The sequence below is a fragment of the Phocoena phocoena genome, chromosome 3, assembly GCF_963924675.1.
Source record: "Phocoena phocoena chromosome 3, mPhoPho1.1, whole genome shotgun sequence".
Taxonomy (NCBI): Eukaryota; Metazoa; Chordata; class Mammalia; order Artiodactyla; family Phocoenidae; genus Phocoena; species Phocoena phocoena.
Genome location: NC_089221.1, coordinates 133546967 through 133570563, shown reverse-complemented (window position 1 = coordinate 133570563; position 23597 = coordinate 133546967). Strand labels below are relative to the sequence as shown.

The window sequence follows — 23597 nt, the reverse complement described above, 5'->3', positions numbered from 1 at the left end:
CAACCTAAGCATCCAAGAAGGGAATTTGCTAAATTATGGCACATTTTTTTTTTTTTTTTTTGCGGTACGCGGGCCTCTCACTGTTGTGGCCTCTCCCGTTGCGGAGCACAGGCTCGGGACGCGCAGGCCCAGCGGCCATGGCTCACGGGCCCAGCCGCTCCGTGGCATGTGGGATCTTCCCAGACTAGGGCACGAACCCGTGTCCCCTGCATCGGCAGGCGGACTCTCAACCACTGCGCCACCAGGGAAGCCCTATGGCACATTTTTATGTTGGATTTAGGCAATGACTGAAATCATCTTCTGGAGATGATTCTGGAGACTATTCCAGGGCATGGGTAAATACCTCTGATATTTAAAGGAAAAAAATAAAGCCTTATAAAGCAGTGTGAATCTGATAACTTTAAACTAAGCACTAGTATCTAAGTCATATACATCCCAGAGCATTCTGAAAATCAATAACAGTAATTTTCCTGTATTTCAGATCAGAGGAGGGGTCATAAGATTTTTTTCATTTGAAAGTCCTATAGTGGGCAAACCGTATTTGCACAACTTTATTTTCTCCACGAATCATTCGGATGGCTCGTTCAAAGGCTGTTGGTTTAACTAAATCTTTAGTATTTTTTACCTGATGCTTCTTAGTGTAACCACCAATCTGCACCATCTGTACGCACCTTTTCTTTCCAACAAAAATAAGACCCTCACAATGGGATGTACCTTCAACCTTACTTAAACACTCAAGAACAATGGTGCTTTGTGGAACAAGTTGCCCTTCCCCCAAACTGTGGATGTCAGTGGAAGAACCCAGGAGATTTTTCGATGAGTTTGGAGCCTGGGAGTGCTTGATGGGGTGCAGGGAGCCAGTTTAGCAAGTGACTGCCTCCCAGCAGTCACTTGAGAGAAGGGGGAAGACCCTCTTCAACTACTTCTTCCTTCCTCCTTCTGCCTCTACTCTCCTCTCCTAACTCAGTGCCGTGGTCCTGCTGAGAGAGGTAGGACAGTCGTTCCAGTATTTTCTTTGTTCCCACCTCACCTCAAAAACTGGGACAGCAACCACGAAGGTACCTTACCCATTCCTGTCCTGAACTCTCCACCAGTGAATCTCGGAACTGTCCAGCAGGTAGTACTCCTCATTGCGTTGTAGCGTGAGTTCCTGTGGATCATTCGTTTGGTAGTCATACAAGGCAATGACCAAGGTTTCTTCAGGTTCTCGAAGTAACTGCTGGAGGAGGGACACAATAAAATCAAGCAAAGTTGCAGAAAGGAGGTAAACTGTGGAATGAGGTCAGCAAGTTCCCGAGCTGTAACTTGCTCCTGGACCTATGCCAGGCCAGACACCGGTTCCTACAGACCATTGGGGGTATTTGCTGAGGCCATTTGCCTGCCTAGTTGGCTTTCTGTATGAGTCAGGCTTATGGTGCTGAATAGGACACAAAGACATTCAATACCTGGAGTTCGTTGCCTCTCCCATTCTATGTGGTAAATTCTGACTCCAGTGAATTCCCAGTGGCTGTGCTTTTCACAAAAGTCTGCTTGTTTCTTTCTTTGAACCATGTCACAATTCACAGCCTCTCTGCTAGAAGCATCCCATTGTTCGCAAAGGGGATGAAGTCAACACTAAATCATTCAGTCCATGCTTTTCTGATTTTATTTGTGGGCTTGTCCAGATCCATAGAATCATAGACTATTGGAGCTGGAGTGCCTCTGAGAGACCACTTGATCCATTCTTTTGTTTTGAATAGGGAAACTGAGGCCCAGATGGAGAAATGGATGTGGCCAAGTTTAGCAATTGAATCAGCCTTATGCTTTCTCTACTATATCATGTGGGACCCCTTGTTCCTCTTGTGGGCTGTCTTGCCTATGTCTCTACTTTTCAGTACATTTCTTAGGAAGAGATATTGAGATGTGAAGAGGAGACTGTAAACAATCACAAGGGTTCAGGGTGGGCACACCTGCTACAGGTTGGCAGACTTTGTGAGACAGCAAACATGGGAAGAGATTGAGATTACTGGCTAGAATGAGATTCGGTGATGGGAAATCATAAGTTCTCTGAGTACACGAAGCAATCGGTGGCATAAACATACTGGAGATTTAAAAAAAATTGTCATACTGATACAGTGTGTCATCCCAGCTGAGCCCAGATTGGAATTTGAAGTCAAGATTATCTGTGGAGCTTGTGAGGTGATATATCGGGAACTACAGATAAGAGTTGTTGGGCCTGAGGCTTTCACCCTAAAAGCCAGTGGAGGAAGGAGTTGTTCAAGGGCACCCGAAGATAAAGAAAGGATATGGTACGGTATTCATCTCATTATAGGCCCAACTGATTAATTATTATCAAGAGAAAGGTCAGAGCAGGGTTCTCAAACCATGTGGAACCTTTCCATAGGGGGCATTTTGGACATGTATGGCAGTGTTTCAAAGGTCACAAAGGTTGAGGTGTGCTACTGGCATTGAATGGGAGAGGGTCAAGGATGCAAAACCCTCTGCCGCATCCCACAGCCTGTACAACTTTTCAATGTCCTGTTAGACGTTCACGTGGTGAGCAGCCTGCTTACAACAATAATGTACAATAACATTCTGAGCCTAGATCCTACCTCAACCCTATGAAGTACTTGGTTTCCTAGGAGTGCAGCCACCCTTTACATTGAGGGGAGATTACAGTTTGTTTAGTTCAGAACTTGACCAAAAGTTGTTTGCCATTTTGGAAAATCTTATCACAGATGGTAATACTAGTTTTGAGTCACTGATACTACATTCCTCTATCAGTTGCATTTGAGCTGCCAAATCCAGCAGGATTCAAATACAGGTGCATTTGATTTTATTATGTTGTCCAGTATAGTCATGCCCCAATATTTGTATATAAAAACATATATGGGGACTTCCTTGGTGGCTAAAAAGATCAATAAAAGTATAGTTTCTCTAGATGCCAACTCAAGATGCCATCACTCATTAGAAGACAGAACATGAAGGTGAAGGGAGAAGTGAATTCAAGTAATTCAAGATAAAAGAAATGTTACTGTGGATTTAGACGTATGGTTGAAGCTACAGCTGTGATTCCAAAAGCCCTGTGGTTGGAGTGCTAGAGCAGTATAGAGGCTTCTCCTCCAAGAAATCTGAAAAGCCAAGTGGTGGCGTCCAAGGGGAGATGGATAGGCCCTGTTTTCTGACTTTCACCTTCACTGATAGTGAAAACCAGACAGGAGCAAACCAGTCTAAGGTGCAGAAGTACGGGTTTAGGTGGGACTGTGGGGGGAACCCCCGACAAGCCAGGGCAGGGGGATTCCAAACCATGTTTTCCAGGGTGATGGTGAAATATTCTTTAGAAGATGAATGAAATAAAAAGGGAGAGAGCTCATTTTCTGCTACAATTTCAGTCCACTTCTTTCCTGTTGTGAGGAAGGGGGCTGATGACAAATCTGAAAGCCAGTTCACTTTTGAGCGACATAGAACTTCCCTATGGGGAAGCTGCCAGTCTTTGAAATGTCATCATATTGGCTGGAGGGAAAAAGGGGAGCTCATTCTTCAGGAAGAAGCATGAGGAAGCTGAATCAGTAGGTTCTAGAATAAAGGGCAATTACTCAGATGTGGATATCGGTGCTGACGTTACCATAAAGTGAGGACTTAGGTTGATCTTTCTCCTTTATTTATTTATTTTTTTTGTCTTCTTGACTAAATAGCTTCCCGAGAGTTGACTTGATGTCACCTAAGTCTTGTAAGTCAGTACATTAGACAGATGTGTCTCAAACTCCAGTGTGCCTCAGGATCACCTGGAAGTTTATTAAAATGCAGATTACTGGGCTCCTCCCCTAGAATTTTGTATGTAGTAAGTCTGGGGTGGGGCCTGAGAATTTGCATTTCTAACAACCTCCCAGGTGATGCTGATGCTGCTGGTCCCTGGACCACACTTTGAGAACCACCACTCGAGTTCAAGACCACCACACCAGAAACTGCATCCTACTAGCCTGACTACTAAGTTACTGAATGGCTTTGGGAGAACCTCTCATGGGACTTGCTTTCCCAAGCTTTCACACGAGAGTAAAACTATAACCCTCTGAAGTGGCTAGAGAAGATAGTGAGTTTCGAAATAGCTGGTAAAAGTGTGGATGTGCTTTGAAGAATAAAAGGTATTCTCAAATGTATGCTTCCAAAATGATTGTATGTCAAAGGGTGGGGTAAATACACATTTTATATAGCTGTGAGCTGTTATTATGCCCCAACCTAGTCAGGTGCCTGGCTGCACAGTTTGTTAGCAATAAGTGTTTGCCGAGTGAAGGCAGTGGGGTGAAGATCTGGTGGCTTTTACCTGGACACACCCACGAGACAATTCAGGCCCGAGAAACCCATGGTGTTGAGTTCAGCTGCATCACCACAAATCTGCTGCATCTGCCCGGCATTTGAGAAACCTGGGCAGATGGGAAACACCAGAGCTGTAGCCCGCGGCGCCGCCAGCCCACCGCGCCCGGACCTCGTGCTCTCACTCACCCTGTTGTCTTCAGGAGTAGGAGGAAGAGGCTTCTTTGAAGCTGAAACGAGAAAAACAGAAAAAGAAAATGAGCATGAAACCGAATGTGCCCCACTAAAGGTGAGCGGCAGGGGGCTTTTCAGAGAAAAGAGGCCCCAAAGAGAACAGCAGGAGGGGAGGATGAGACACAAGGCCTGGGTTTTTTTTCTTTCAGCCTGCTCGTTCCCAATCTTGTTTCCCAGGAGACACCAGAGACTTCCAGAAGCCAATATCTGGGCCCCTCTTCCTGTATCCCCAGGAAAAGCCTCGCCCAAAGGGGCTGGCGTCGGTTCTCAGTGTGTGTCCTTCCCAGTGGGCTCGGAGCCTTCCACGAAGGCACCTCCACCTGTTAAACCAAGACTTGGAATTGGTGACTCAGGGGGACAGTGACTCACTGGTTTCCTGATGCCCCTGTGGGCTTGAGCAGGGGGTGGGTGAGGTGAGAGGTCGTCGCGCTGCTTGTTGAGAGGGCTGGAATCCACTTTCAGTTACTTATCTTAAGGACTCCCAGTATTTGTTCTTGCTGACTCCCCCAGACAACACCCCAACACCCTGCTCTGTTTATCTCTTTGTGTCTCCATGGCTCCTCCTCTCTGTGTCTCTTTCTTCTTTCTCTTCTCTTCTTTCTCTCCCTTTCCCTCTCTCTTCCCTTTCATCTCTGCATCCGTGTCTCTCAGCATTTGTCCTTTGAGGCACTAAAAAAGGTCAAGCCTGGAATCAACGGACCTAAGTTGTGTGTCTGTGTGTCTGGGAGGATGTGTGATATGGGAGGCAGTGCCCAGGCTTCTGCTCAGTTCAAGGACTTGTTTAACAATTAGAGGTAAACAGGGAGTGGGCTGCATCTACAGGTGGCGAGCGCCTCATCTCTGCAGGGGGTTGACTTGGAGGTGGGCAGCCTGTGTCAGGGATGTAGTAAGAAGAGATTCACATATTGACGCTGGAGCCCAGCCCTTGTGCTAACTCCTTAAGCAAGGGCAGGATTGGGTATTGGGTGTGCAGTTAACAGAGAAGAAGGAGACATACATAATAGAAAACATGGTTCCTATTCGGCATTCAGCTTGGAGCCAGGAGCCAGGTGTCCTAACCCCAGCTCCACCACACACAAGCTGTGTGGACTTGAGCCCCTTCCAGCCCTGAGCATTCTGTGCCTGGTCTCTCTTTCTTCTTCCTCTGGCCTTGCTCTTGCCTTTCTTCCTCCCTCTCTGGGTGAAGTTCGTATGTGGTGAGATTGGGGCCAGTTCTCGTTGCAGACGTTAAGTGCTGCTGTGCGTTGGGTATAGCAGAGTCTGTTTAAAACCCAACCACCTCTGCTACTTCCCAGACAGACACACACATACTATCTCGGCTTCAGATTCTTCTGTCCACAAATGAGAAAGGCTCGGAGACACAATTACCATTTATTGCAGGCTCACTAAGTGCCTGCAGCTGTGCTAAGAGCTTTCCCCACCCACACTGAGTCTCCCAGCACCCCCACAAAGTAGCTACTTATTCTCATAATCCCCATTTTACAGATGAGGAGACAGGCACAGAGACTCAGAAAGGTTAAGTAACATATATGAAGTCACAGAGCAAGGACGTGATGGGGGGCTGGGACTCACACCAGGTGTTTCTCATCCTGAAGCCCTGTGCTCTTAGACCCTGCTTGGTACATGTGCCCAACACTGGGAATTCTACAAGCCTTCACTCAGAGTAGATGACCATGTGCTACGTGCCCAGTGCAGTGTGCTTCTTCGAAAGTCTGCTCTCAATTCTGTCAAAACTATGGTGCATGACGTTATTTAAACCAAGTCAGAGGAAGGGAAAGTGAGGACAGGCTCAGAGGAGGAGATGGTGGTAGACTGCAACTCAAAAGCAGGAGCAGCAGCAGGGTGCAGTTGTTAGACCCTGGCTTCATGTGGGGAGGAGCTTAGCATGACCAGTCCTACCCTGGTGAGTCATTCAGATGTTCCTCCCTCCTCTATCATGTGTGTACCATTCAGCGGAGGGAAATACTGTCTGCCTTGGATAGGAACAGCTGCTACATACATGGTGGAAATTGCAAAACAAAAACATAGATGCAAAGAATTTCAGAATTGGAAATGGGCTTAGAGAATATTTTGTCTTAGGACCCCTAAAACTTCCCCTTCCATTTTAGAGATGAGGATATTAGGGTCCTTTATGGCAAAGTGACCCATCCAAGGACGTACAGCAAGGTGCTGGCAGGAATTTGGAGACTACTCTGGCCTTGGAAAGAGCTTTCAGTCACTGAGGCAAGCCCACACCATCCTGTTCTTGTGGTTGATTACACTCATATAAAACCTTCCATTTCTTTTTCGTGAGATACTAACCTTCATGAGGATGGTTCACAGGGCTAATGCAGGGGATCACTGACCTCTAAAACTAGGTAAATATTCTTCTGGGCCAAGGGACTGGTAACCTTGAACTTTCTCTCCCAAGGTAGAGGGTGAGAAGTAGTTGTTTTAAAAGTGGCACTAGGGCTTCCCTGGTGGTGCAGTGGTTGAGGGTCCACCTGCTGATGCAGGGGACGTGGGTACGTGCCCCGGTCTGGGAAGATCCCACATGCCGCGGAGCGGCTGGGCCCGTGAGCCATGGCCGCTGAGCCTGCGCGTCCGGAGCCTGTGCTCCGCAGTGGGAGAGGCCACAACAGTGAGAGGCCCGTGTACCACAAAAAAAAAAAAAAAAACCGTGGCTGCAACTCAGGAAGCCGCAGAAAACCCAGCCACGTGTTACATTTAAGCACATCTGCCTTGGGCTGTCAATCTGAGGTATTAGGTTTTAGTGCAAAAAAGAAACAAATGGATGAGAAAAGTTAAGTACGGTAAGAGAGGTTGAGAGGAGAGGGCTATGGAAGCAAACAATCCACATGATCCATCATTCCTAGTAAACAGTGGCTTTGCAGAGCACCTCCTCGCTGTATGACCTTGAGCATGTTGAAGTCCTCAAGCCTCCTCTTTCTTTAACATCATACCATCTACCCCAGGTGGTTCTGAGGAATGAGAGTGTAATGTACGTAAAAGTGCATCAGAGTGGAGTTGCCCTTCACTGGGGGTTCAGGTCCCAAAGTCATCAAATAAGATAAAATCGAGGTGCACTCCGATCTCTAGGACCTGGGTCTTTGACCTCAAAGCCCAAAAAACAATATCTTTTGTTTTTGCTGTGCAGTTAGGCTGTGGCCTCCTTTTCTCTGAGACTGTGGAGGTCAAGGGCAAGTAAGTAGAGGTGGGGAGAAGCCACATTGTAAAATGAGCAGTTTTTTTGGTTTTACTTTCTTCCCCCTCCAAGTGTATAGAATTCAACTTGTGTGATTGAACACGTGTGATATGATGCCACCGTAAAAGATAATATTATGTATCTCTAGGGCTGTCTCTACAACTTCAGATTTGAGTAGACTGTGGCGATCAAATTTCCTAACTTGAAGGTATAGTGGTGCTGTTCAAACTTTACTGTGCACACAGATCTCCTGGGGATCTTATCTTGTTAAAATACAAATTCTTATCCAGTAGACCTAGGAGGGGGCCTAGTATTTGCATTTCTAACTAGCTTCCAGGTGATGTTGATGCCGCCGGTCTGAGAACCACACTTTGAGTAGCAAGGAGTTAAAAAGATATCGGCCTTGAGATGAAAAAACATCAACAGGGCTTCCCTGGTGGTGCAGTGGTTGGGAGTCCGCCTGCTGATGCAGGGGACACGGGTTCGTGCCCCGGTCCAGGAGGATCCCACATGCCGCGGAGCGGCTGGGCCCGTGAGCCATGGTCGCTGAGCCTGCGCGTCTACAGCCTGTGCTCCGTGGCGGGAGAGGCCACAACAGTGAGAGGCCCGCGTAACACAAAAAACAAACAAACAAAAAAAACATCAACAGACTGGTGGTAGAGGCAGATGATTGCCTTCTGAAAATTTTGAAATTGTGCACTTTTGCATTCAATCCTGGACACCCCTGGTGATGGGAAGCAAAGAGCCTTTCCTTCCTACTAGTAGAGAGGCCAGTCACTGTATGAAGAAGAAAGGGAATTCATAGTCACTTACCATTCTTGGTGGGATCATACTGGGCACAGCCCACAGCAAGCTTCTCCAGTTGAGCACAGCATCTCCATCTCCCGTCCATCCAGAAATTAGGGTGATACTTGGGCACCAAACTGTTGTTGTTTCTGGTTTCTGAAAGGGGTTGGCACCGGCAGAAGAGTTATTTCCAGGTCAGTCTATCAAGGGCCACCAACTTTATAATTCCTTGAGATTGACCCTGCTGTGTGAGTTTGCATGAGTATTGCCTAGAATAGTCAGAAAAACGGCCTATTTTCCGGGCATATACATTTATGGAGGAGTGCGTATTGAATTTAGGCATCAGCAGATCTGGGTTCTTATCCGGCTCTGCCTTGAGTTAGTTGTGTGTCCTTAGGTTGGGCAAAAACCTCATCTGAGCCCCAGTTCCCACTGTGCCATGATGTTGTTAGACTGGGACCATGGGCCCCACAAAAGTGCCTTAGGGAATTTAGGGAAGGCTGAATAGGTAGGATTCTCACCACGCCATTTCTCCCACCTTCAACTATAGCAACTTTGCTTTTATCCTGTCTAGATTTGTGGCTTTAAAGTCAGATTTTGGTACAGGAAAAAAGAGGCTTTCCTCCTAAGGAAAAAAAAAAAGTATAAAAAAACAGAGGACTAGACAGATGATCTCTAATGCTTCTTTCAGCTTTAACATCCTGTGAGTAAAACCCCTCCACCGAGGTAGAACGGCCAATGAGCATAGATGGGGCCCTTTTGGTTACTTCGTACTTTAGGGTTCGTTCTCTGCCCGTTGACTGTTAAACTTGAGAGCCCTTCCCAGTTTATCTGACACGTGCCATTTGGGACTCACAACAACCTTGGAAGAAGATAAGACTTGTATGTTTATTCTCATTTTTCAGATAGAGGCATCGTGGCTCCCGAGATTTCAAATGGCTTGCCTACCCTCAGTCCCCACAGCTACTTAGATTAATATTTGAATCCAGTTCTCCTGCAAATCCAGGGCTTCAGGCTAAATGACAATAAAATAATATTAAATAATAATAATAGTAAGATGGATTGAGTGCTTTCTTTGGGTATGATTCCAAGTGTCTGACATGTCCTAACACTTTTTTTTTTAACATCTTTATTGGAGTATAATTGCTTTACAATGGTGTGTTAGTTTCTGCTTTATAACAAAGTGAATCAACGTCCTAACACTTTTAATTCTCACAATAACCCTATGACTGCCTGTTTCTAGTCAGAATTTACAGCTGAGGAAATGGAGACACTGAAAAGTCAAGGAATTTGCCCAAGGTCACACACTAGTAGTTGGCAGAGCTGGAATTTTCTCCTTAGCAGCCTGGCTCCACATCTCATGTTCATAAACGCTGTGCTGGTTCTGATTATGCTGTCGGGAAGGCGAGTCCTAAGAAGTACCCTTACAATGATCTGAAAACCTTTAAGGCTAGTTGACATTTGTTGGGTTCTGACTATGGGCCTGGATAGTCCCAAGGGCCTTACTCTTAGCAGCTCTGGAGGCAGGTGCTTTTGAAAAAATTTATTTATTAAAGTATAGTTGGGACTTCCCAGGTGGCACAGTGGTTAAGAATCCTCCTGCCAACGCGGGGGACACGGGTTCGAGCCCTGGTCCGGGGAGTTCCCACATGCGGCGGAGCAACTAAGCCCGTGTGCCACAGCTACTGAAGCCTGTGCACCTAGAGCCCGTGCTCCTCAACAAGAGAAGCTACTGCAATGAGAAGCCCTTGTACAGCAACAAAGAGTAGCCCCCGCTCGCTGCAACTAGAGAAAGCCTGCATGTCGCAACGAAGACCCAACGCAGCCAAAAATAAATAAATAAATAAATAAATTTATGTAAAAAAAAGTATAGTTGACTTACGATATTAGTTTCAGGTGCACCACACAATGATTCAGTGTTTTTGTAGGTTACATACCATACAAAGTTAGTATAAAATAGTGACTGTATTCCCTGTGCTGTACATTACATTCCTGTGACTTATTTATTTTATGACTGGTAGTTGGTACCTCTTAATCCCCTTCTTCTCTTTTGCCCCTCCTCCCACCCCTCTCTGCTCTGGAGACTGCTAGTTTGTTCTCCGTTTATGTGAGTCTGTTTCTGTTTTGTTATATTCATTTGTTTTATTTTTTAGATTCCACATATAAGTGAAAACATACAGCATTTGTCTTTCTCTGTCTGACTTATTCTACTTAGCATAATACCAGGAGGCAGGTACTATTCTTTTTATTCCCTCCTCCTCCCCTTGTTAAAAACAGATGGAGAAACTGAAGCACAGAGCAGTTGAGGAAGTTGCCCAAGCACACATGGCTAGTGAGTGGCAGAGCCAGCATTCAAACCCAGGTCATCTAACTCAAGGGCCCATGCTCTTATTCTTCATACTATACGAGGGGTCAGCAGACTTTTTCTTAAAGGACTAGGTAGTAAATATTTTAGGTTTTGCTCACCAGCAGGCACAACTGATATATTACGGAGGTATTTACATAACCCTTTTAAATAGAACCATTAAAAAAAATTTAAAAACATCCTTATCTCAGACCTTTACAAAAGCAGGTGGCAGACAGGATTTGCCTGACCCTGTACTATACTGGTTGTTACCCAAGTTGAAAACGTGGGACCCTCCACCAGCACCAAAAGGGAGAAATGTTTGACCATCAGCCGCCCTTTAGTCTATCACGGAACTCAAGCCTTCTAGAGGATCTAGGCATCTCAGGGATTCAATTGCACAGGCGGTTAATTACCTTCTTTAAGGGCCAGCACCCAGCGCTGCCGGCTCTCGCGATCTGGAGCAAACACATACAGGAGGTAGTTGTCATGCACAACCTGGAAACACACACAGAGTTCAAGGTGAACAGTGCAGCCAGAGATGTATGACTGACAGCAGGCCCACCTGGCTTACTGGGCCAAGAGTGGGGTCTCAAGTTGTCATCAAAAGGCAAACATTTGGGTAATTTAGGGACTAGTGTCCTTTTTATCCAGGAGTTTGGATGCTGTGCAGATACAGGGTGAAACTCCACAGCTCATCTTCGAATACATGTCACCAGTATGCCATCACTAAATTCAAATCACTGGAGAAAAGAGTTCTCCGCTTACCTAGACAGGACGTTTACTTCTCATATTAAGTTTTCAGTGATTAAAAAAAAATCTGGCATATGAAAGAGTAAGATATTAGATGATCAATATAAATCGAGATTTTTTAAAGCTTCTTAATTTGAAATAAGACACCCAAGAATTTCCAAAGATAGTACAGAGTTCCTGTATACTTTTCACTCACTTTTCTCCAATGATAACATCTTACATAACATAGTATGTTTTTAAAACCAGGAAATTGACATTGAGCAAATACTATTAATGTACTACACATCTTTGAATTTCACCAGGCTTTTTTTTTTTTTCCATGCACTCATTTGTAATTGGAATTTTAATGACGGGAAAAATATGTGTTACTCCTTTTACTTTTGGTACTAAAAATTCCAACTTGTGGAGGTCATATTTCTAGTAGGAAAAAAGTCCTTTTTTATGCCACATTAAAAAGTGGAATATTAACTCCTCAGATTGGTAAACATGAACGGTACCCTAGGATGTGCAAGAAGATATCCACTCTTTCAGAACCATAAATGTCAAGAGTGGTAACGAGATTTAGATGATGTCATGACCTAAAGACTAAATATACTCTCCACCAGCTCTGTCCAATAGAACTTTCTGCAGTGATGGAAATGTTCTAAAATCTCTGCTGTCCAGTAAATTAGCCACTAGCCATGTGTGGCTATTGAAGGTGTGAAAAGTTTATTCATTGAATGTGGCTTAGTGTGACTCAGGAGCTGATTAATATTGTGTAATTTAAATTAATTTACATTTAAATGTAAACATCTGCATGTGGCTACTGGCTACTGTATTGGACAGCACAACTCCATATAGTTCTCAGATTATAAAATCTGAGTCTTTTTACTCCAGGACCTCCAAGCAATTTATAACCAAGTATTGTAACCTGTTGTCCCAAGTCATGAGTAAACCACCCTTATGGAATATTAGGCTTGGGGCCCTTGATAGCTTTTTTCCTCCCCCCAGGAGTAGAATACTTAGGACTTTCCTTGAGGTGGGGAAGACACGAGGGAAAGGGAAATGAATGACAGCTTTTTCAAGATATTGTGGTTAATCTTTGTTGAATGAATGAATGCATCATCGGTTGAAAGAAAACAGCAGTTTCTTCTGGGCTTGGTCTAAGTTCTAACCCTTGACCAGAGTCATCTCTGTCCTACCTTCTTGTACAATGACTGAGCATTTTAACCATTGTCCAAGGAATGGGGAACTAGCCCCTTTTCCTGATGCACTTACCTGAAATGGATATTTATAGTGGCATGGGATGATAATGTCACTTTTCACAATCTCGACACATTTGATTCGGGAAAGTTCAATGGAGCCCTTCAAAGTGCGCTTTTTCTGTGGGGAGAAAAAGCACGTTCCATTTAAGGAAGAAGGAAGACAATATTTTTGTCCAGGCTGCTTCTAGAAATACATTACTAGATAAGATCCACTGTAAACCAACCCTCCAAATATCCAGAAGCTTCTTAGCCCTCAGTGCCTGAGAAGAACACTCTGAGCGGACTTCTGGGAGACCATGTTATTTGAATCATCTTTTTGATGGAGTAACTGACTTCTGTTCATTGAGCCACTGTGCCTTATATCCCAGGTACTTTGTGACAAACAGCAGCATTTGCAGAACTTACAGCTGGGATGGGTAGTGCAATCTGTGGGAAACCACACGTGTGCCAGTTTTTTTCTGCTTTGTACCCGTTCATGGCCTTATTAGCATAGTAAGTGAGCTCAGGCCTGACCTGGTTGGTGACAAATACCTTTAGTGGCACCTTTCTTTTCTATATCTGCCTCCTCTGTGTCCCTTAGTTATCCATGATCTCACAATGGCACCCCTGTAGGACATTCCTGACTCTGCTCTGTAACTATCCCTTCTCCACACCCCCATTAAATTTTACTGGCCCCATGTCTCATTTCCTTGGAAGCTTCTAGATGTATTCCTTGATAACTAATTCACATGGTGGTCTTTGTGATTTATAACCATGTCACATGTTACCCATTTCTAAGGGTCCTCGTCCTTGGATCCCAGGGCATGTTAGGTTGGTAGACGATAAGGGTCCATAGAAGGCTAGTTAGGGAAAAGCTTTTGGAGAGCAGGAGCCTTTCACAGGTGCCTGGAATTAGGCTTCCATTGAGAATAGAGTTTAATTCAGTTATGGAACCAGTTGCAAAACAATTCATCTTAGCTTATCCTTAAGAAAGAGGTAGCACAGATGGTGGTGAATCAGGCACAAGGTTGGAAAGGGCTAGGGACAAAGTTGGGCTCTGCTTCTAACCAGCTCTGTGACCTTGGGTCATTCATCTACCTCCCTGAACTTCAGTTTCCACGTCTGAGAAGTGAGGATAATAATGCCTACCCTTTAAGTGTTGATTGCAGAATAAGATGGGAGTATGTAAACAAATGACCTGGCTTATGATATGTACCCTCAATAAAGGGTACCCTCCTAGTGAAAGAGGTTAAAGAAGTCCTAACTATGGCAAGAGAGTTGAGGGCACTCTATGAGGGCACTTGGTGAGTATTTGGGAAGTATGACATCATCAAATTCTCCAGAAATGAGCTCAGGCTTTACTCACCACTTTTTGATACTCAGCCTAATGGCTAGCCTTTGCTTTAGTAGCTGAGGCACAGAATTAAGATGAAAAAAATTCAAGATGTGAGAAGTACTCTTTATTGAATACAGGGAAGTTTTGTGGTATTTCCTTTTTTTAAATTTTCTTTCTGAAAACAAATTTATTCATTTTTGAAAGTACAAAATCTATCCATGTTCATTGTAACAAATAAAACAATATGGAGGTATGTTGAGAAAATATTTCTAGTATTTCAGTATCCTATCCTTCTCCACAACTCTGAGCTAGCCAAGGTTAACCATTTGGAATGTATTTATCTTTCCCACACATATTTATAGGATATATAATACGAAAATGAGCATCTCTTCCACATAGTGGTCTCCAGTGTGCTTTTGTAATCTCAGGATGTATTAAGAGGTCAGTCTTCCCTTAAAAACCTCTGAAAACATGTGCCCTTTGGACCCAAACTCTCTTCTCATTTAGAGTCTTTCATAGCTAGAAATACGTGTCCTGATCCTGCCCATAATCATAGTCTTTGGAATGGGTAATCTGTTTTCAAAAGCAGAAGAGCACAAGAGAGCTGTCTTCTCAAAAACCATCTGCAGTTACAGGTGATAAACAGGGAGTCTGAGCTTTGAGGTTATCTTGGTTTTCAACCTCTGTTGGGTTACTTCCTTAGTAGCGTACATGGTAAAATGCAACAGAAGGCTCATGGCAGTAACAGGACCACTCTGTTTGCAGACATTTTTGTCACTGAAACTCCTGCATTCCTGAGGGTAAAGACCAGGACATCTGTTACCAAGCCTATCACAGTGGCTGGTCCACCATGGGTGCCCAGTTAGGATGATATAAACGAAGGGTGCCGAGTTGGAAGGCAGCTTAAATAGTCTCAATCAGACTTAAGGCTAATGCGTTTAGCCATTCAGGAATATTTATTGAGGGCCAGCCCTGAGCCAGGTGGTGTTCTGAGTGCAGGAAATAGAGAGATGAACATGGTAGACCTTCTCATGGAGCTCTAGTCTAGTTGGGAAGGCAGACAATATATACAAGTGCTCTAAGGAGAATAGGACAGGTTGATGTGGTCAACTGGTGGTCAGGGCAGCCCTCACTGGAGACAGGGCATTTGAGAAGAGATCAGAAAGTCAATAAAGGAGCCAGATAAGAGAAGGCCTGGGAGAGTGAGCCCTGAGGTAGAGTAAACAGCAAGAGCAAAAGCCCTGGGGTAGAAACATTCTGGATAAGTATCAGTTGTTAATAGCCTGGGATCATCATAATCAGGGCATCAGGTGGACGTAAACAGTAACTGGAGTTGTGACTAGGGATACAAATTCTATGTGAAGTTCTAAAGCAGTGCTAACCCACAGAAACATAATGTGAGCCATATATGGAATTTAAAATTTTCTAGTAGCCACACTAAAAATAGCAAAAAGAAACAAGTACAATTAATTTTAGGAGCACAGTATTTTGTTTAACCCAGTATTTCTAAATATTATCATTTCCACATGTTATCAACATAAAAAATTGAGAGCTATTATGTTTAAGGGCTAAGACTTTGTGTACTTTACAAGACGTCTCAATCTGGATTCTCCACATTGCAAGTGATCAGTAGCCACACATGACTGGTGGCTACCTTATTAGGCAGTGTGGCTTCAAGATTTCCAGGGAAGATTTCTCTAAACTCAGATGATCTTCTTTGACTTCTTAATATTCGTTGAGTTCCAACATGGATTTTAAGAGACTGTCAGGTGAGCCTTTGGGGGAAATGGATTTCACATTCTATCATCAAAGTTCACTCTCAGCCCCAGAGGAGTGATCAGGTTCCCCCCTCACAATGCGTCCTGCTTGGTCAGTCTCTCTGACATCCTAAGGCCAGTCCTCCTCAGATTTCCAAAGATCTGCTACGTGGTAAATAGCAGGGTCAGCTGTGCCTTCCCCGAGCTGGGCAGGGGGTTACAGTCGGTCAGTGAGCTAAACACAGCTTTTTCTCCGGGAGATGCTGACTGCCTGTAATCATCCCAAACAACTGCGCTATTTCTAAAAAATGCCAGCGTAAAACCTTCCAAGGAAGCCACATGAAAGCCACCAGAGAAAGAGAGACACCATGTAAAGCAGGTCCTCATTCTTCCTCGTTATTCCATCTGCACCCCTTGAGGTGAAGATCACAGAACTTCACTTGGCCTTGTCTCTTTTCTTGGCCACATTCAAAGCTGTCCTCATATGGCAAAGCTTCACCCTGGACATTTGATATATGTCAAACACAATCTAAAAAGATGCTGATACCCACATATTTGTACAAGGTAAGCTTGTGCAAGTGGCTTTTATATCATCACCTTTCTTTTTATGTTAATGTATCCTATGAAATAGAATTTTGGATTGTGACTTTTAAAGAAGGCAGGAAAAAACAAAAAGACCATAACATTTGGGAGCATTTCCTATACTTCAGGCACTCAACAGGCCATCTCATTTAATCACAGTCCTACAGAGTATTATTCCCCCATTTTGCAGGTGAGGACATTGAGGTTCAGAGGGACCAAGTCTCTTTATAAGTGAGCATACAAGCTCAACTCTGTGACTCCAGAGCCTGAGTGTTTAATGACTGCTTCATGGCTTTGCACCTGCCCTGACTTAAGGTAGGAGACTTTCATTCCCCAAACCCAACGCTGAATAATCAATTGCATGACCAATTTCTGTAAGCCGTGACCCAGTGGAGATTTGTTTCTGTCTCATTTGGTTGTGAAATGCTTATGTTGGATTTCAAAGCGGTAGCCCAGAGCTCCCTCTTCGCTCCTATAACATTGGTGCCTTGGCTGCTCAGCTAGTCCAGCAGATACATCAGTAAGAAGCTGTGTGTCGGTTACCCATGAAAGAGGACATCTCCACCCTTCTGAAAAACAGTAGAACTTCAGCCTTCTCCTCCAGTGAGGCTGAGTGAGAGAGAAACGGAACTTTCATATCAGGCAAACCCATGTCTGTCTGACCAGCTGTGCAACCTCAGGCAAATGTCTCAACTTCTCTGTTGCCTTGTTTTTTTTAAGTGGAAATAATAACTGTCCCTGAATCAGTGGGTTAACTTAGAGGATTTAAAAGATCTACATAAACCTACTAGCAAAAGAAAATCATTCAAATGGTAAACCACCCACCCAAGTGTTACTTCCTTTCCTTTCCTTCTCCAAATGCTGCCCAAAGATCAAGACCTCACTCTCTTGTCTTTATGTGTCCACATTTTCTTTCAGGTAAATATGTAACTGAGAACCACCATTTGGGAGGACAACATTAATATTTAACTGGTGATGCTGGTGATTTTGACATTCCGGAGTTATTTGTTTACTTTGCCAATTATTTGTAAAACCAGGGCAAAACCTTGAAAGGGGCCTGTTGCCTGGTCTTGCCATCTGTGTCACATTTGCTCTCATTTTAGCAAATGTGGGGACTTTAGCTCTCTGCTTCCCTTCCCCCTCACCCGTCAAAACTTCACCCAAATAGTCATTCACCTAAGATTTAACTTCCTGAGAGCTTAAGGTTTGATTTGTTTCACAGGAGTTTGGATTAGGACAGGTATTAGAGACTTAAACCTAGAGGGAGATTTGATAATCAAATTTCAAGCATCAAATGGGAGAGTGTTTTTCAAAGGGAAGCAGTATTTTTCAAAGGGGAGCGATGCGTTTAAGACTTTCTCGGGGACTTCCCTAGTGGCGCAGTGGTTAAGAATCCGCCTGCCAATGCAGGGAACACGGGTCCGAGCCCTGGTCTGGTAAGATCCCACATGCTGCGGAGCAACTAAGCCTGTGCGCCACAACTACTGAGCCTGCGCTCTAGAGCCCATGAGCCACAACTACTGAGCCTGTGTCCCACAGCTACTGAAGCCCGCGTGCCTAGAGCCCGTGCTCCACAGCAAGAGAAGCCACCGCAATGAGAAGCTCGCGCACCGCAACTAGAGAAAGCCGCGCACAGCAACAAAGACCCAACACAGCCAAAAATAATAAAATAATAAAAAAAGGCTTTTTCGGATCACACTGTAAAAGGAGCCACATGCTGTTTTTATCAGTTTCTTTAAGATTAGGAAATACTTTTGATGATTTTAACCAGGCATTTTGAATATTTTGTTCATTGCTTCTTCTGGCGTGTGGTACAGCCAGCCATTGTACCAATCCGAAACGGCACAATGAAATCGAAATGAAAACTGATGTCATGTGAGGTGAAACTTCAGTGACTGACTTGGGGGCTGCTTTCGCCCACCCCTACCAGAATTCCGACTATCAGTTCTAAGATTGGTTTTAGGAGCTTTCCTGGATTCTAGTCCCATCCCCTCTGCAAAACATGCTGAAGGTAACCCACAAGTTCCCTCCCAGTCTCCCAATGCAGCTTTCTGTCTTTTGTGGCAAAGGGAACCCTCGTGCTGAAGGGGAGACAAGCAGAAATTCGGAACTTGGAAAAGTCATGGCTGGAATCCCTATGAGAACAAGTATTATTGGGCAAGTTGTCTCAGTTCTCTGGGCTTAGTTCTCTTAGGTCTTCTGAATCATTTAGTTCTTGGGGAGTAGGGATGCTGCTGACAGCTGCAACTCAGGGTTATAATGACCTGAGCTACTTGGTACCTGATAAAGATGTGATCTCAATGGAAACAGCAGCGTCTTCTAGAACACCAGTGTAATTTGTAATTAGCTGTTGCTGGTTCTTCCCTCTCCCAGTCCATGTTCACCTGGACCTACCCCCAGTAAACTTTCAAGTTCTGGGAAGATCTGGAGCTAAGGTAGCAGGTTTTGAGGCTCCTAGACTGACTTAAAGCCAGGAAACTATGATCCATCCCACACCTGCCTCCTTTTCTTTCCACAAGACCTTTTTGTCATGGCCGAACCAGAGTAAACTGGCTTTCCTCACCTCAGCTTTTCACATCTTGGTTTACGATGAGGCTGGTTGTGCTGTGGGGAAAACACTCAAGCTTCCCTTAAAGTCCACCATCTCATTAGTAGTAGCACCCTGACTACCTGAAAATAAAAGGATTTTACTCACCCTCTCCCCACCTCCCCACAAAAACAAACAAACAAACAAACAAAAAAAACAAGAAGAAAGAAAGAAAGAAAGAAAAGAAACAGGACTATACTCTCATACAGTTTCCAGACTCAATTTGGGATCCTCTATTAAAATTATGCATGTGTTTTCTCACAAGAAGCTATTAAGAGCAGATACTCCTGGGAGTAGTTCTGGGGTTTGGGAGTAGGAAGTAGAGAGACTTTCTTTTCACCTCATATCCTTCTATACTGTTTCACTATTTTACCATGAACGTGTATTTCTTTTATTGTACTTAAAAGCAGTTAACTAAAATAAATAAATACATTTCCCTTATAGGATTTATCCTATGGAAACATTTGTTTAAAATATAAAGAAGTAGGAAAATCCTTGTGGCATTATTTATTACACTGAAAAGTCTAGAGAAACCTAAATACCCACCAATAGACAAACGGTCAGATTAGTTATGGTTCATCTGTCTTGTGACCACTCTGTAGCCATCAACAAAGAGTAAAGCTGGTCTATACGGAGGGGAAAAAATATATATATATATATAAAATGTAAAAAGTAGGTTTAGAACAATAGGTGGAGCATCATCTCATTTTTGGGAAAAGAGATAATAAAATATATATTAATATGTTCAATAATCAAAGAAATACTACAGGAAGTAACACTGCTATACTGGTTCTCCCTTGTGGATGACACTATGGAAGACTTTTGCAGGGTAAGTTATATATTATTATAATATTTGAAGTTTTTGCCGTGAGCGTGTAAATTTACTAAGCAGAAAAATAAAAATACTATTTTAAAGCAGTCACGCATTTTAAAAACATCACACTGTAATATGGGTTTGGCAGATGACTATGGGAGAAGGCCAAGTGGTACACATCAAATGCTGGGTGTGCAAAATGACGCAGCTCTTTGCTTTTATAACCTCGTGACCCCTTTAGCAGTCAGTGGCAGCCAGGCAGCACCTGCCGCCTGCTCTTCTGTATCCATGGAGGTTCAAGTTCATGACATTTCCTCTCCTGCTCTCCTTGAGTGCTAGTCATTTTCTTTATAGATTAATAAACAGCTCTGTGTGCTTTTATGTGGTGTATTTGTCTTAGAGGTGATGCAACAATTCAGGAATAATTCCAGCCTAATTCTTCTTAGCAATGATATTAGTGATCTTAGCCTTGAAAAAGCATTGTTCGTTTAAATTTGCTTACAAAAGTGGGTAGAGAGAAAAGGACTTAATGTGGAAATTAAGAGCAAGAACCAAGTGGTACAGAGTAGACCCTGAAGGTGTCCTGCACATTTTCTCTCTCAGCATCTCTGGTCTTTGAATGCACTTTCAAAGCCCTCCTTCTTTCCGATATAGGGCATATTAGATTTCGAATGAGTTTGAAAGAATGTATTTTTGAATCTACCTTTCGAGCACTGGTGATTCAGTAGCCAAAGTATATAAATGGATAACAACTTCATTAGATTTCAGGAAATAACTCCTTGCACAGAGATGATGTTCAATTGATTATTTGTTACTTGGTTGATTGAGGGAACAGCAGGTAGGACCAAGTGTGTAGCAAAAAGTAGTATTTGTGGACTCCATGACAAAACTCTTAATAGAAATGATTTGAAAAAGACACCTAGAATGATTGGCAAGTGGATAACAATTTTTTGACAACGTAGAGGTAAGTTAAAACTAGCCTGCCCAAAGGTTTTAGCTAATAGATAAAGAGCTCCTACAAATTATTAAGGTAGATACTAACAACATTGTAGAAAGATGGGCAAAAGGGATCTAAACTGCTCTTAAACATATGAAAAGATGCTCAGTGACTATAAAGTAGACGTGTAAATAAATTTTACCGATATACCATTTTTTAAGTCTATCAGACTTGCAAAGATCAAAACATATGATAATACTGTTGGTGAGGTTGTGAGAAAACAAGAATTTTACACGTGGCCCTGGAGAATGTTGATTGGTACAACTTCCGTGGAGAATAATTAGGTCATGTTCAGCAAAATAACAGATGCAAATATCCTTTGACACAGCAATCCCACTTCTAGAAATGTTTTCTATAGGCCACAGCTTCCCAGCCTTGGCACTATTAACATTGTGGGCTGAATAATTCTTTGTTGTGAGTTTGTCCTGTGCATTGTAGGATACTTAACATTCTGGCTCTACCCATCAAAGCCAATAGCACCCCCTTCCCCAGTTATGACAACCAAAAATTTCTAGACATTGCCAATGGTGGGCAATATTGCCCCTGGTTGAGACATATTCATACATATAGAAAGTGAGATACCTATAAGGTTATTCATTCCTCATTGTTTGTAATGACAAAAAAATTGGAAACAGACTAAATGTCCATCAAGATAGTTTTTTTATCCATACAACAACATATTATGCAACCCCCCCCCAAAAAAAGAATAAAGAAGCCCCTCGCATATCAGTATGGACTGATCTTCAAGAAGTATTGCTAATCAACCAAAAGAAAAGTTACGAAGTGTATGTAGCATATGCTACCATTGTATAAAAAGGAGGGAAAGAAGAAAGTTTATTTGTATTTATGTATATATGCATAAAGAATCATTGGAAGAGCTGATAAGTTGATTATGTTGGTTGCTTTCAGGCAAGGAAGCAGTGTGGGATCAAACTACAAGGAATCCCTAATCCTAAGGTAAGTTGTTGCTTTTGTACTTACAGCTGCTATTGTGACCTTGGGCAAATTACTTAACTTCTCTGTGTCTCGATTGCTTCCTCTCTAAAACAGAATTTGACTTTTATCTTCTTCAAAGAATTGTGAGGATAAATGAGAAAAATCCATGGGAACGTGTTCAGTCCTCTCCTTGTGGTTTGGGTTCATGCGTGGATTTTGATAACATGGTTTTTTATCAGTCATACAGTTATTAACCTTCTCTTAGCTGTATTACTTCCTGGAAAGATTTCCATATTTAACTAATCTCCATGTCTATTTGTGAATTCCTGATATCACTGGCAGTGAGAGACAATCACATAGTTTCCACTTCTTTTGAGCTGGTGGGGTCTTTAGAGATCATTCAATCCATCTTTTTATGTTAGAGATGAGGTTTCCAGGTGAAATGACTTTCTAAACTAGCTGTTATCTTTTCATTTCTACTATTCAATTTACAGCCTGGGGAGACCAAGTTCATAGAATTGGAAGCACCTTGGTGATTATTGCAGGTCAAGGGTAAGGCCAAGAGTGTAGGGTTCTGGGCAGCCTCCTTGTTCTCTCTTCAACTAGAACACTTCTTCTTCTGTTTCACATATGGGAATGGGAATGACATGTGTAATTTTATACTAAAAGGGGGCTCCAGGCTTTAAAAAGTTGGAAAACTTTGATCTAGTCCAATCCCTTGATAGTATGAACAAGAAAACCAAATCCCAGATAGAAGAAGGACTTGACCAAGGTCACCCAGATTAATCAGTACCAGGTCCCCATTCTGTTAAGCTGCTGTGCTGTTGCTTTCTCACCTTATCTCACTTTTCTAGAAGTACAGAATTACAGTCTGCTTGAGACTTTCAGCCCCTGAGGCCCTATCTAAAGTTAGAGCTAACCTCTACAGAGCAGTCAAAAATGGCTTATGTCATACCTTTCTGTATTTCATTTGCTTCTTGATAAAGAGTCTTGATGATCTAACCCAAAGAGCTCATTCACGTGAACCTTTCAGACCCCCTAAGGTGATCATCTAGGGAGACGAATATTTTGCAGAGTAGGAGGCTTTTTGGCACCCCTTCAATCCTACTATGTAGGGTTGGTTCATCTACATATACACAAGACTGATTTTAAATCAAATTATCTTGCCCATGTATAAAATATTATATTTTTGACCTTTCTCTCACTATACCACTTAAAACCTATCAAAATAGTATTAGATATTTGAAGATCACCACAACAATGGGATTCTTTTGTTTTCTTATTAGTTTCTTCTTAGAAACATAATCTTCTCCAATGATTCTGGTAACTATTGGTGGCCATGCATTGCTTCAATCTCTTTGGAAGATTATGTAGCAACAAACGGTAGAGATCAGAAAATGCTATCCCGTGACACAGTTATCCCACATAACTCTATCCTAAAGAGCCGATTTTAAAAAGCAGAAAGTTCTATATTAGGTATACTGTTATTTTTCAGCATTTTCACTACACCTGAAAACAACCTGAATGTCAAACAATACATGATAGATAAGTTCGTCGATGTGTTCGGTACAGAAAACAGATAAGTACATCTCTGACATGAACCACTCGATTATTTAAAAAATCATATATTTGAGAAAATGATTACTTTGGAGGCCATGAATGGAAATGTATCTACAAAAGAATAATGGAAAAAGAATAAATGGGAAAATATAAAATTGTCATGCATTATGATTATAACTACACAAAATTTATGTCTGCATGAGAGTAAAGATCA

The 23597-nt window shown here is 42.9% G+C and overlaps 1 protein-coding gene across 1 annotated transcript in view; it reads right to left on the bottom strand.

The window, feature by feature from the left end:
* Nucleotides 1-23597, bottom strand: part of ITK (IL2 inducible T cell kinase) — a 66400-nt gene that overhangs the window by 34509 nt on the left and 8294 nt on the right. The window contains exons 2-6 of the mRNA XM_065875448.1: nt 12849-12953; nt 11255-11336; nt 8522-8650; nt 4480-4520; nt 1068-1219 (exon numbers count right to left, since the gene is read on the bottom strand). Of these exons, the coding sequence (XP_065731520.1) occupies nt 1068-1219; nt 4480-4520; nt 8522-8650; nt 11255-11336; nt 12849-12953 (509 nt within the window). The remainder of the gene's footprint in view (nt 1-1067; nt 1220-4479; nt 4521-8521; nt 8651-11254; nt 11337-12848; nt 12954-23597) is intronic.